Source organism: Gorilla gorilla, chromosome X (assembly GCF_029281585.2).
Source record: "Gorilla gorilla gorilla isolate KB3781 chromosome X, NHGRI_mGorGor1-v2.1_pri, whole genome shotgun sequence".
NCBI classification, from domain to species: Eukaryota; Metazoa; Chordata; class Mammalia; order Primates; family Hominidae; genus Gorilla; species Gorilla gorilla.
Window position 1 is genome coordinate 12192909 of NC_073247.2, and position 15019 is coordinate 12207927.

Below are 15019 nucleotides of genomic sequence, written 5' to 3' on the forward strand. Positions count from 1 at the left end.
GGGTTGCTTAGGTCCTCTTCCACTGGTCAGGGACAAAATGATTCCATAGTCTTCAAGATAACAGTACTTTCTTTTTCCAAGGCTGAGGCTGTCAAGGGTGAGGCTGTCACCGCCTCCCAAGGAAGTGGAACTACCGGTGTGCACCACCACCCCTGACACATTTTTGTTAATTTATTTTTTTGCTAGAGACTAGGTCCCACTATGTTGCCTAAGCTGGTCTCAAACTCTTGCCTCAAGCAGTCCTCCTGCTTTGGTCTCCCAAAGTACTGGGATTACAGGTGAGCCACTGTGCCTGACCAGCCACAAGACTCTATGTTGGGTGTATAGGTGGGAAGCATATCCAGGTCCTCCTCACAATTATTCTGCCTCCAACATTTATGCCATTTTTTTTCCTTTGCAACTCAGTTCTCTATGCTTACCAAATGGAATCAGTAAGGTAGGGGAGGCGGGGTGGAAGTTTGTGTTGAAAACATAGATTCAGAAGCCCCTCCTTAAATTCACTGAGTTAGGATTTTCATAAATGAGGGAGCTGCCCCACACTCCCCTGGGATGAGATGATGGGGGTGCTTGTTCAAGACAATACAGTCAGGAGCCCTACTCCCTAAATTTATTCCATTGGAATCTCCCAAAATGGTGCTGGGAATTCTATTTAGAAAAAAGACCATTCACTTTTAATTGGCAAATTTAGTTCATTTACATTTATTACGCTGGCCATCTGTCTGGAGCTAGTTCTTGAGCACTGTTTATTGCTTCTCTCTTTGCCCTGTTACTCTGAAAGAGCTTTTATCAGACAGGCTTGGTGGCTCACACCTGTAATCCCAGCACTTTGGGAGACTGAGGGGGAAGGATTGCTTGAAACCAGGAGTTTGAGAACAGCCTGCGAAACACAGAGAGACCCTGTCTCTACAAAAAAAATTTTTTAAGTTAGCCGGGCATGGTGGTGTGCCTGTAGTCCCAGCTATTTGGGAGGCTGAGGTGGGAGAGTCATCTGAGTGCAGGAATTTGAGGTTGCAGTGAGCTGATTGCACCATTGCACTCCAGACTGGGTGACAGAGCAAGACCCTGTCTCTAAAAAACATTTTAAAAAGAACTTTTTTTATCTTTGAGGGCTTCCCAACTGGGATTCCTTGCTGAGCCTCTGTCATGCAGATGGACAAGGCCAGGCCGAGGCCTGGAAGGAGGGGGGCAGGAGACAGCCCAGAAGCAGTTCTGCAAGGAGGTTTAGCAGGGGTGGAGTGGAGATTTGGTCCTTGGAAGAAATCCTATGCTGCTGGGAGTTGAGATTCCTGAGAACTAGAGAGAAAAGAACTTTGGGTGCCCTTAGGTAAATTATGTAAACACACTGAGCTGTCTTGGGTGCCCAGGATTTGGAAATGGGGCCTGGGGGCAGTAGGAGCTGGTGCTCCAGAAGTCATATTTGCGGGAGGTTGTGGGGATGGAAAGGGTGGGTAAGCCCTGACCCTGAGGGTCTCACATGACTTTCAGCACATGGAACCTCCATGGGGACTTTGGCTTCAAAGCCATCAAGCTCAAGAGTGTGGGCAAGTGTGGAGACAGAGGTGACTCTCCCCAGTGGATGCTGAAGAACTTAAAGGTGACTCTGTGGGCCGGGAACATCCGGCACAGCTGACCCAAAGTGCTGGTCTTGTTCCATAAGCCATGGCTATGGGGAAAGCCATAGGGGTTAACTGGTTCTTCCTGCCATCCCTCCCTCCCTTTCTTCCTTTTTCTTTTTGCTTCTTTGCTTTCCTTCCTTCCTTCTTTTTCCTTCCTTCCTGCCATTTTTTCCTTCCTTTCTTTTTAGAGATGAGGTCTCGCCCTGTCACCCAGTGGCACGATCACAGCTCAGTGTAGCCTTGAACACTTTGGGAGGCCAAAGGCTCAAGTGATCCTCCCACCTCAGCCTCCCAAGTAGGTGGGACTATAGGCACATGTCACCACACCTAATTATTTAAATGTTATGTGGAGGCAGGGTCTCGCTATGTCACCCCAGCTGGTCTGAAACTCCTGGCCTCAAGCCATCTTAGTGCCCTAAAGTGCTGGGACTACAGATGTGAGTCACTGCACCTGGCCTACTATTTCTTTCTTGACCCAAGAGAATTGGCTGGAGATGGATTTGACTTTTTGGTCTCTATGCACAGCCTGAATTCTTGGAGGCTGATGTGGATTGGATAATTTGAGGACATGTTCTTGAGGCGGTGACAAGGTGGGGCATTGCTCGTCACATACCTAGGCTTGGAGGAGTGGGAGGAGGGACCTGTTGCTTGAATCTGGAGACAGAAAGAGCTATTGGAAAGACCTCCTTACTCCCAGGGGAGAATGTGGTGGGGACTGAATTGTGTTGCCTTCAAACTCACAGGAATAAGGTTTTTATTCATCCTTTAAAATTAGGTCACAAGAGTGGGCCCTATTCCAATAGGAGTGGGGTCCTTATAAGAAGAGGAGATTAGGGCCGGGTGCAGTGACTCATGCCTGTAATCTCAGCACTTTGGGAGGCCAAGGTGGGCGGATCACTTGAGGTCGGGAGTTCTAGACCAGCCTGGGCAACATGGTGAAACACGCCTCTACTAAATAATACAAAAATTAGCCGGGCATGGTGGTGCACGCCTGTAGTCCCACCTACTCGGGAGGCTGAGACAGGGGAATCACTTGAACCTGTGGCAGAGGTTGCAGTGAGCCGAGATCACGCCATTGCACTCCAGCCTGGGCAACAGAGCAAGACCCCGTCTCAAAAAAAAAACAAAAAACAAAAAACAAGAATCAGAGATAGGACACAGACAGGCACAGAGGGATGACCGTGTGAAGACATGGGACGCCGGTGAACCGAGAAATAGGTTCTCCCCAGACACACGTTCTGTCTCCCCAGACACAGGTTCTGTCACGCCGTGGTCTTGGACATCCAGCCTCTAGAACTGCAAGAAAGAAATATTCTTGATGATACCCAGTTTATGGTATTTTCATTCTAGCAGCCCAGACAATTAAGGCACAGCCTGATTATGCAATGACCTTGCAGCTCGGAGCTGGGGCGAACACTGCCTGCACAGCGCGGCTTCCACAGCCAGAGTTTGCCCAAATCACCTGGGGCATTGGGGACAAAGGAAAACCACTTGAAAACAGTTCCAGCGGGAAGCACAGTTCATCCTTGTGGCCATAAACGATAAACAAACACTATAAATGGGCACCACAGACAAAGCCACATCAGTGCCGGTTTTTATCTTTGGGGCCTATCTCCTGTTCATGTGCAAACCTGTAGGTCACAGAGACACCTTTGCTGGGACTTGTGCTGTTGTGGGCTACAGGGCAGGCCTCTTCCAGACTGAGCTGGGGTCCATTGACAGACTCCTCCCCGACTCCAGGAGATACTTTGCCTCTCCAGTTTGGTGTCTGAGTGATCATTCAACGGTGCATTATTAATGTTTGTTTGTTTATTTATTTATTTTTGATGAGACAGTCTTGCTCTGTCACCCAGTCTGGGGTGCAGTGGTACGATCTCAGCTCACTGCAACCTCTGCCTCCCAGCTTCAAGCAATTCTTCTGCCTCAGCCTCCTGAGTAGCTGGCATTACAGGCATATGCCACCACGCCTGGCTGCTGCTGCTGCTTTTTTTTTTTTTTTTTTTTTTTTTGATAGAGACAGGGTTTCACCATGTTGGTCAGGCTGGTCTCGAACTCCTGACCTCAAGTGATCTGCCTGCCTCTGTCTCCCAAAGTGCTGGGATTACAGGCGTGAGCCACTGCGCCTGGCCAATGTTTATTGTTCATTTCTACTTTTTCTTGCCTTTTCCTTTGTTTTTCACAGGGGGAAACTATTCATCCTTATACAAATAGATATCTTAACATGACACTGAAGTTTGTTTCATTTTTTTGTTTTCTTTCTTTTTTGAGACAGGGTCTTGCTCCGTTGCCCAGGCTGGGGTGCAGTGGTACAATCATAGCTCAGTGCAGCCTCCAACTCTGGTGCTCAAATGATCCTCCTGCCTTAGCCTCCTGAGAAGCTAGAACTACAGGCGTGTGCCACCATGCAGGCTAATTTTTTTTTTATTTTTGTTTTGTAGAGCTAGAGTTTCATCATGTTGCCCAGGTTGGTTTTGATCACAGGAGTGATCCTCCCGTGGTGGCCTCCTAAAGTGCTGGGATGACAACCACCATGGCCAGCTGGTTTGTTTCAATTTGAGTGACAAAATTTAGGAATCGGGGCTCCAGCTTTTCACTGCAGAGAGTTATTGTGGGTCATCTTCCCTAAGGCACCAGCAGAGGGGGAACGGGCCACAGCAGGGCTGCAGCCACGGTCTCCAGATGTTGCCCAGCCTGTCCAGCTGCAGAGGAACTGGGCTGAGTGTCCGCTGGTGTTCCCGCACCGCCTGCTGGACTCGTTCCATCACCTGATAGAACATGGGCTCTGAGGCTGGTGTGAGGATATGGGTCTCAGAAGGGTCTCTTGAGAGGTCAAAGAGCAAAGGTGGATCGTGGTGGACTACTTTTTCCCCAAAGCACGGGCAGACCTTTCTTCCATAGCAGGCACCGGCTCCCTCTGGCTGGAACACTGGGGTCACAAAGTGGACTTTCCACATTGTTCCTCCTGGTGGAAAGATAATAATTACAGAGTTGGCATAGAGAAATAGGGTGCCTTGCTGGAGAATGGCATCTTCATAGGGCTAAAAGGTAGGCATAACCCAAGCGTCCATCGATGGATGGACAGATAAACAAAACATGGTACGTCTTACATGGCATACTGTGCAGCTATGAGAAGGAATGACACACTGACACAGGCTGCAACATCAACGAACTTTCAAAATACTATGCTCAGAGAAAGAAGTTACAAAAGAGCACACACTGCATGATTCCATTCATATTGAATGTCAAGGATAGGGAAACACATAAAGACAGGAAGTAGAGTAGTGGTTTCCAGGGTCTGCAGGGTGTGAAATGGGGAGTGACTGCTGATAGGAACAGTGTCTGCTTTTGGCGTGATGAAAATGTTCTGGAGCTACATAGACGTGGAGGTTGCACAACATTGTGAAAGCACGAAGTGCCTGTGAATTGCACTCAGTCAGTTTTTTCTTTTCTTTTTTTTTTTATTTGAGACAGAGTCTTGCTCTGTCGCCCAGGCTAGAGTGCAGTGGTGCAACCTCCGCCTCCTGGGTTCAAGTGATTCTCCTGCCTCAGCCTCACAAGTAGCTGGGATTACAGGAGTGCGCCTGTAATTGTTCACAAAGAAGATGAAGTCGTGTTAAGGTCAAGTGATTAAAACATTTGGAAGCACATCTAGATGCATAAAATAGACTACAAAAGGCTGGGCGTGGTGGCTCACACCTGCAATTTCAGCATTTTGGGAGGCCAAGATGGGTGGGTTGCTTGAGCCCAGGAGTTGCCTGGGCAACATACTGAGACCTTGTTTCAATTTAATAAAGAAAAATTGGAGACCAGGCGTGGTGGCTCATGCCTGTCATCCCAGCACTTTGGGAGGCCGAGGAGGGTGGATCACTTGAGGCCAGGAGTTCAAGACCAGCTTGCCCAACATGGTGAAACCCCATCTCTACTAAAAATACAAGAAATTAACCAGGTGTAGTGGTGGGCACCTGTAATCCCAGCTACTCAGGAGTCTGAGGCAGGAGAATCACTTGAACCCGGGAGACTGCAGTTGCACTCCAGCCTGAGCGAGAAAGACTAGTCTCAAAAAAAAAATTACAAAAAAATAAGAAAAAAAGGAGACTAGAAAAGTCTTGAACACATGTGTGTGCAAGCATGTGTGCGTGCATGTGTGTATGCATGCACATACGTGTGTGTGATGCTGATAAAAGTTGCACTTCATATAGTGCAGGGAAGAAAGAATGAAATATAGCCCATACACGGTGCTTAAACTATAGGTAACGACTCCCCATCGTTTCAAGACGATTGGCAGGTGATCTCAGAAGGCATGTCGCTGGAATGAGAGGGACACATATTGACAAAAACTAAATTTAAAAAGCTCGTGGAGAAAAACGGAAGCACGGAGACATGGAGATGGACTCTGGAATGCAGCTCCATCCCCAGCCTGTTCTAGGGCATGGTGCTTTCCTGCACAGAGGGACTCTTTCCCTAAGGGTGTTAGGAAGGGGCTCCCCTACTCACTGTCCCGTTGATGCCACCTGGCTGCGTGCAGAAACCTCTCACAATAATGCATCAGGAACTCGTGGTCTGAGTGTTGGGCTGTCCCCAGGAGCAAGGGCAGAAGGTCTTGGCCGTCAATCACTCTGCAGGAAGGAACATGGCATGGCTCGGGGTTGGAACAGGGACTTTGGACATTTGTCCCTCCAGCATCCACCAGTCCCAGCCCCAGGTGGTGCATTCTCCTTATGTTGTATCAGTGGAGGGAAAGTCTGGGTGTGAACGCAGATGGATGGAAGGCATGTGTGTGCATTAGCACGCTTAGAAGAAGAATGCAGCAGCTGCCCACGTTAGTCACCACCAAACGTCACCTTTGGCTAAAAAGTAATTAATTGGCCAGGCACAGTGGCTCGTGCCTGTAATCCCAGCACTTTGGGAGGTCGAGGCGGGTGGATCACCTGAGGTCAGGAATTCGGGATCAGCCTGGCCAACATGGTGAAACCCCGTCTCAACTAAAAACACAAAAATTAGCCAGGTGTGCTGGTGTGTGCCTGTAATCCCAGCTACTCGAGAAGCTGAGGCAGGAGGATCGCTTGAACCCAGGAGGCGGAGGTTGCAGTGAGCCTAGATCGCACCACTGCACTCCAGCCTGGGCAACTGAGTGAGACTCAGTTTCAAAAAAAAAAAAAAGAAGAAAAAAAAAGCTGAAAGAGCCAGCACCCAAAGGCTGGAATGTAACAAAAGCCCACTAAGAGTTCTACCCAGGCCTTTCCTGGACCTTGAAGCGCGATAAAATAATGAAAGAATTCTTAACAGGACCCATTTAGGATTAACACATTTTATTGGGGTCTGAAGATACTCCCCAGACCTCCACAATGAAGTTTTACTGAGAGTCTAAAGGAACTCCCCAAACCTCCATGATTTAGCGGGAGACAAGATAAGGGTAATCACCCCAGCACCTGGAACCATCTAGATTAAGTCAATTTACTGAGGCTCCAGAGGAAGGTCCTCAGGACTCAGACCTTAGTTCTAGATGAAAGGAAGTTGAATCACTTATGTCTTTAGATGGATGCACGCTTACATGTGGACATACAGCTTAGAAGGTATAGAAGCTCTGGAAAACTTTGTAATTTGGAGTTGGTCTAGTGATCATTTCCAGCCCTTCTCCCCGTATCTGGTTACAGAAATAAAACTCCTTTCTTTCCTCGTTCATTTGCATCTCGTTATTGGGCCATGAGAATAAGCAGCCCGACCCTCGGTTTGGTCCGGGAACAATTTCACGGACGCCTTACTGCAAAGCCAAAGTGACATGTTCATTTGCCGTAAGTGTTGCTGTGTCTGTGCAAAGCTGAATTGTTTCTTCGGGTTGTTCTGTACCTGTCCTGGGGCACCTCGCCGCCCGCCAGCTGGACCACGGTGGGGAACACGTCCATCAGACTCGTGGGCTCGCCAATCACTCGGCCGGCCGGGAGCACCCCGGGCCAGCGGAAGATCCCGGGCACGCGGATCCCACCTTCCCATCCTCCCATGCCCTTCCCACCTGTGTTTGAACAGAAACAAAAGAAAGTGGTTAAAAACCAGAAATAGATGCTCAGCTTGGGTGATTTAACCTTTCTGCTTGTTTCACTTGTTTGAAGTTTCTCTCTCCCTGAGTCTCTCAATTTCTCTCTCTCTCTCTCTGTTTTAGTGACATTAAAACATTCAGTCTCATGTAGTTCCCCTGTAGAGGTTTGATTTTATATTTTTTATTAACCTTGTTATTGGTTAGTGTGCATTGGATTAAGTTAGGTCCTTCACTGCAAATGACTCTTGTTCTTAGAAGACACAGACACAGAGGAGAAGGCCATGTGGAGACGGAGGCAAAGACTGGAGTGATGTGGCCACAAGCCCAGGGACTCCTGGAACCCCCAGGCGCTGGGAGCAGCAGGAAGGATCCTCCCCTAGAGCCTCAAGAAGAAAGTGGATACAACTATAACGTATTGAACGGTGACCCCAAAACATGTTCATGTCATATCTCCCAGAGCCTATAAATGAGACTTTATTTGGAAATAGGGGGTTTGCAGATATAATCAAGTTAAGGACCTTGAGATAGTCCTGGATTAGGGTGGCCCTAAATGCAATGACAGATGTCCTTCTAAGAGAAGAGGAGACACGGACACAGAGAAGAAGGTCACGTGGAGACAGGCAGAGACTGGAGTGATGCGGCCACAAGCCCAGGGATGCCTGGAGCCCCCGGTAACTGGGAGAGGCAGGAAGGAGCCTCCCCTAGAGCATCCAGAAAGAAGTGGATTCAGTTGCAGTGGATTGCACTTTAGTCCTCCTGAAAGATATATCCACACCCTGATCCCCAGATTCTGTGAATGGGACCTTATTTTAAAAAGGGGTCCTTGTAGATGCAATTAAGTATCTCAAGATCGTCGTGGAGAAGGATGGACTCTAAGTCCAATGACAGCATTCTAAGAGACAGAAGAGGAGACACAGACACAGAGGAGAAGGCCACATAGAGACGGAGGCAGAGACTGGAGTGATGTGGCCACAAGCTCAGGGACACCTGGGGCCCCCAGGAGTTGGCAGAGGCAGGGAGGAGCCTCCCCTAGAGCTTCTGGCGGGAACATTTCCCTGAGACACATTGATCTCAAACTCCTGGTCTCCAGGGCTGCGACAGGATAAATTCCTGTTGTTTAAAGCTCCCCCAGTTTATAATACTGACATTCTTCATGGCACAGAGAACCAGACTGGGTAGAGGATACATTAACGTCAATGGCAATGAGATAAAGAAGGTTTCTGAGCAGTCAGGCCTTCGATGTGAAGTTGTTTTGGGAAGGCATTAGTGGATGTAGTTGGCATTTATATATCCCGTTTTACATATGTACTAGACTGATGGATCCATCTACTTCAAAGCAAATATACATCATAGGTATATTTGCCAATATTAGCCTAAAAAGGCTCTTTCAAGGACTGAAAAATAAAGCTCTCTAAGCAGGGAGAAGACAAAATGTGTAAGCACAACAGTGTGAAGTCATGTACACGGGGCAGCACATTTTAGAATCTTTGTGGTACACAAAATAATGGTGTGTTTGGAAACAATGGAATACAGGTTTGAATATAATGTGGCCAGCTAGGTGTCTACCCTTCTACCTTTTTTTTTTTTTTTTTTTTTGAGACAGAGTCTTACTCTGTCACCCAGGCGAGAGTGCAGTGGCACAATCTCAGCTCACTGCAACCTTCACCTCCCAGGTTCAAGCAATTCTCCTGCCTCAGCCTCCTCAGCTGGGACTACAGGCATGCACCACCACGCCTGGCTAATTTTTGTATTTTTAGTAGAGATGAGGTTTCACCACATTGGCCAGGCTGGTCTCAAACTCCTGACCTCAAGTGATCTGCCTGCCTCGGTCTCCCAAAGTGCTGGGATTACAGGTGAGAGCCACTGCGCCTGGCCTTATCCTTCTTGGATGCATTGTCTGAAGGTAAAATTCAAACCTGAGTCCACACAATGGAATATATTCAGCCATGGAAAGGAATGAAACATTTCCACAACACAGATGAACCTCAGAGGCATCATGCTAAGTAAAAACAAAAAAACTCCACATATTGCATGATTTCATTTACATAAATGTCTAGAGTAGGAAAATATACAATGATACAAAATAATTTTGTGGCCAGGCATGGTGGCTCACGCCTGGAATCCCAGCACTTTGGGAGGCCCAGCTGGGAGGACTGCTTGAGTTCAGGAGTTTCAGACCAGCCTGGGCAACATAACAAGACCCTATCTTTACAAAAAATAATTTTAAAAATTAAATAATAAACAAATCAGAAATAAGTTTTTGGGTGATGGATGTTAGCACGGGGGAAAAGGGAGTGACTGCTATGAGTAGAGGATTTTTTTGTGAGGTGATGAAATGTTCTGAAATAAACAGTGGTGGACCACATGTGGTGGCTCATGCCTGTCATCCCAGCACCTTGGGATGCCAACGTGGGAGGATCACTTGAGGCGAGGAGTTTGAGACCAGCCTGGGCAACATGGCAAAACCCCATCTCTACAAAAATACAAAAATTAGCCAGGAGTGGTTGCATGCACCTGTAGTCCCAGCTACTTATGATCGCTGAGACAGGAGGATCACTTGAGCCCAGGAGGCAAAGGTTGCGGTGAGCCAAGATCGTACCACTGTACTCCAGCCTGGGAGATAGAGCCAGACTCTGTCTCAATAAAAATAAATAAAAATAATAACAATAAATTTTACGAATGAAAATAGTGATTGTAAAACACAAATAAAATTCTAAGGACCCCCAACCATCTGAATGGACTTCCTCCTCACCCAGAGGTCTTTAAAAACTTAACCTGAGAGACTGTTTCAGGCCGTGACAGGAAGCAGGAGTCGAACATGCCTCATGATTCCTCTCTGGCATTAACATCCACACAGCCTTTAGGTCTGATAAGAAGCATGTTACAACCTCTTGTCTCTGAAGCCTAGTACCTGAAGGCTTCCTCTGCAAATAAGAACTTGGGTGTCCACAATCTTTTTTTTTTTTTTTTTTTTGAGATGGAGTTTCGCTTTGTCGCCCAGGCTGGAGTACAGTGGCACAGTCTTGGCTCACTGCAACCTCCGCCTCCCAGGTTCAACGGATTCTCCTGCCTCAGCCTCCCAAGTAGCTGGGATTACAGGCACGCACCACCACACCTGGCTCATTTTTGTATTTTTAGTAGAGACAGAGTTTCACTGTGTTGGCCAGGCTGGTCTCGAACTCCTAACCTCAAGTGATCCACCCACCTTGGCCTCCCAAAGCATTGGGATTACAAGTGTGAGCCACTGTGCCTGGCCTCCACAATCCTTTATCTTAACCCAGACATTCCTTTCTGTTGATCCCAGGTCTTTAGAGAAACTCAACGAATTATCAACCAGGAAATGTTTAAATCTACCTGCAGGCTGGAAGCCCCCTGGCTTTGAGTTGTCCCACCTTTCTGGACCAAACCAATGTGTCTCTTAAATGTATTTGATTGCTGTCTCATGCCTCCCTAAAATGTATAAAACCAAGCTGCGCCCTGACCATCTTGGGCACACGTTCTCGGGACCTCCTGAGGGCTGTGTCACAGGCCATGGTCACTCCTATTTGGCTCAGAATAAACCTCTTCAAATGTTTTACAGAGTTTAGCTCTTTTCATCGACATGATGATGGTTACACAACTCTGATAATCTATTAAAAATTCCTTAATTGTGCACAAAAACGTGGCAGGCCACGTCTCACTAACACAGGCCTCCATAACAACTGTTTCAGCACTGACCGAGTGAAGTTAAATAGCAAAAGCTGAAACAACCAGCGCCTGTATACAAAGGCCGGGATGTCACAAAAGCCCCCCAGGAGTTCTGCCCAGGCCTCTCCTGGGCCTTGAAGCGTGACAAGATAACCAAGGAATTCTTAGCAGGACCCTTTTAGGATTAAACAAGTTTTATTAGAGGTCTGAAAAAACTACCCAGACCTCCGTGATTTAGCAGGAGACAAGGTAAGGGTAATCAGCCCTGGCACCTGGACCCATTTATTTATTTATTTGTTTATTTTATTATTTTTGTTGTTGAGATGGAGACTCTCTCTATTGCTTAGGCTGGAGTGCAGTGGCGTGATCTCAGCTCACTGCAACCTCCACCTCCCAGGTTCAAGCGATTCTCCTGCCTCAGCCTCCCGAGTAGCTGGGACTACAGGCGTGTGCCACCATGCCCGGCTAATTTTTGTATTTTTAGTAGAGACGAGGTTTCACCATGTTGGCCAGGTTGGCCTCAAATTCCTGACTTCAGGTGATCCACGCACGTCGGCTTCCCAAAGTGCTGGGATTACAGGCATGAACCACCGTGCCCGGCCACCTGGACCCACTTAGATTAAGTCAATTTACTTAGTCTCCAGAGGAGGGTCTCCGGGACTCAGACCTTAGTTACAGATTAGAAGAAGTTCATCACTAATGTCTTTAGATGAATGCACGCTTACACGCAGACATACAGCTTAGAAATAGAAGCTCTGGAGAACTTTGTAATTTTGAGTTGGTCTGGCAACAATTTCCAGACCTTCTCCCTGTAACCGGTTACAGAAATAAACTCCCTCCTCTCCCAGTTCATCTGCATCTCATTTTTGAACCACCAGAATAAGCAGCCTGACCCTCAGTTTGGTCCAGGAACAAAAATTCAAACTGGAGTATGTCAAATTACCACTTTTGCCCTGGATAGGAAAAATCACTGTCCCTGAGCAATAATATTGACCCTCCTGGAATAGATTGCCCTGTTGGGAATTGCAGGGAAGAGATAAACTTGCAAGATGAAGATCTGGGAGCATCTCAGTCTTACCTTTATAAATTCCATTCCAGCCACCATACTGGGTGTTTCCAAGTTGATTCTCTAGGGAACCACCGTGATCCGATGTAAAATAAATGAGGGTGCTGTTGCTCAAACCCTCCACGTCCAAAGTGTCAAGGATCCGTCCTGAAAAGAACAGATGTTTTTGGGGCTGTCGAAATGGAAAAATATCAGAAATGCAGCTCTGAAGTGTATGCTTTAGCATTCGGGGGCTAGCCACAAGAATGAAGCCTTAGTTTTAACACATAATGGAAGTCAGCTGTTGGATAATTTTGATATCCTTTGTTGGAGATTGATGTATGACTTTATATGCACCCCATCCTTTGGTCAGAATTTTAGGCAACCTACAAGGACAAAATATCAAAAACTTAAAAGTGCAACATGCAGGCTGGGCACAGTGGCTCACATTTGTAATCCCAGCACTTTAGGAGGCCGAGGCAGGAGGATCATTCGGGGTCAGGAGTTGTAGACCAGCCTGGCCAACATGATGAAACTACATCTCTACTAAAAATACAAAAATTAGCCAGGCGTGGTGGCACATGCTTGTAGTACCAGCTACTTGGGAGGCTGAGGCAGGAGAATAGCTTAAACCCGGAAAGTGGAGATTGCTGTGAGCTGAGATCACGCCACCACGCTCCAGCCTGGGTGACAGAGTGAGACTCGGTCTCAAAAAAAAAAAAAAAAAAAAAAAAAAAAAAAAAAAAAAAAAAAAGTGAGGCATGTGAATATTCCTGAGAAGAAAGCATAGGCTGAAAATGCAGACCAGTCCTCAAAAGTGACCCTGAGCTTCTTGCAGCCACACACAAGGGAACTCATGTCATTAATGTCACTCACAGTTGGCTGGGCACAGTGGCTCATGCCTGAAATCTCAACAATTTGAGAGGCTGAGGTGGGAGGCTCTTTGAGCCTATGAGTTTGAGACCAGCCTGAACAACACAGCAAGAACTTGTCTCTACAAATAATAAAAAAATTAGCGGGGTGTGGTAGTGCACACCTGTGGTCCCAGGTACTTGGGAGGCTGAGGTGGGAGGATTGCTTGAGCCTGGGAAGGCAGGGTGCAGTGAGCCACGGTTGCACCACTGCACTCCAGCCTGGGTAAGAGTGAGACCCTGTCGGCCAGGCGCAGTGGCTCACGCCTGTAATCCCAGCACTTTGGGAGGCTGAGGTGGGCGGATCACAAGGTCAGCAGTTCGAGACAAGCCTGGCCAACATGGTGAAACCCCATCTCTACTAAAAGTACAAAAATTAGCCAGGCATGGTGGCGGGTGCCTGTAAACCCAGCTACTCCAGAGGCTGAGGCAGGAGAATTGCTTGAACCCGGGAGGCGGAGGTTGCAGTGAGCTGAGACTGTGCCATTGCACTCCAGCCTGGGCAACAGAGTGAAACTCGGTCTCAAAAAAAAAAAAACAACAAAAAAAGTGAGACCCTGTCACACACACACACACAATTAACTTTTTCTCCTTCCATGCCTAGCTTGTTGAGGAAACAATTTTTTTTTTTAATACGTCGTTCACCCAAATCTCTGATGGCAATTATTCTGAGGATCCTGGGATTTGCAGCCCACCACCACCTAAACCCTGCGGTTCCTAAGTTCTTTTTTGGGAGGCAGGGATGTGCTGTGCCTATATACAGATGCTCACCCAGCCCTGACTCGCTCAAGCAATATTCCCCTTCCATCCTGTTCTAAACCCAGGAAATATAATGAGGGAATGAGGCAAGACAATCCGGCCCCACAGGAGTTTATATTCCCCTGGGGGAAATGGAAAATCAACCTACCTAACACATGGCCATGAAGAGAAGCAATGGTGATGCTGTGTTAGGAAAAAAAGAAGAAAGAAGACAGAAAGAAGAAAGAAGAAGAAGAGGAAGAAGTGGAAGAGGAAGAAGAAGGAGGAGGAGGAGGAGGAGGAGGAGGAGGAATATGAAGAAGAATAAGAACAAGAAGAAGAAGAAGAAGAGGGGGAGGAGGAGAAAGGAGGAAGGGGAGGAGGAAAACAAAGGCAAAACAAAAAAGGACCACAGGAGAATGGGGGAGAAGATGATTGGCGAGGAGCTACTTTAGGGGTGCGTCAGGGCAGGCTCTGAAGAGGAGCCAGTGAAGCCTGAGGAAGCATTCCAGGAGGGAACAGCAGGTGTGGAAGCCCTGACAGGGGACAAATGTGAAAGATACTGTGTGGCGTCCGCGTGGCCAGAATGCAGCAGGTGGGGAGGACGAGGGGGTTGGGCAGAGGTCAGACTAGGATCTGGGCAGCAGCAGGTCATGGGGCTTTTGTAGGTGATAGGAGGAAATTTAGTCTTATTTTCAGTGCAGTGGAGCCACTAGCCACTCTACAGCGGAGAGGAATTTTATCTGCTCTTTCTTTCATTTGTCTACCACACGGCAATTGGATGTAGACATCTTTGGGGCCAAAATTCTGTATGCCACTTGGGAATTAAGACGTGGAAATCTCTGAGGTCATTATTCTCTCTAACACATGGGGATTAAGACGTGGACATCTTTGGGGACATTATTCTGTCTAGCACATGGGGATTAGGATGTGGACATCTTTGGGGCCATTATTCTGTCTCCCACATGGGGATTAGAAAGTGGCTATC

At 47.5% G+C, this 15019-nt stretch overlaps 1 protein-coding gene across 3 annotated transcripts in view; it reads right to left on the bottom strand.

The window, feature by feature from the left end:
* Positions 1-2353: 2353 nt before the first annotated feature.
* ARSL (arylsulfatase L) overlaps positions 2354-15019 on the bottom strand; it is a 35022-nt gene continuing 22356 nt past the window's right edge. For all 3 annotated transcript variants that reach the window (XM_055376362.2, XM_055376360.2, XM_055376364.2), the window contains 4 exons: positions 12416-12550; positions 7464-7626; positions 6111-6232; positions 2354-4578 (listed from right to left, as the gene is read on the bottom strand). In XM_055376362.2, the coding sequence (XP_055232337.1) occupies positions 4220-4578; positions 6111-6232; positions 7464-7626; positions 12416-12550 (779 nt within the window). In that variant the 3' untranslated portion in view covers positions 2354-4219. The remainder of the gene's footprint in view (positions 4579-6110; positions 6233-7463; positions 7627-12415; positions 12551-15019) is intronic.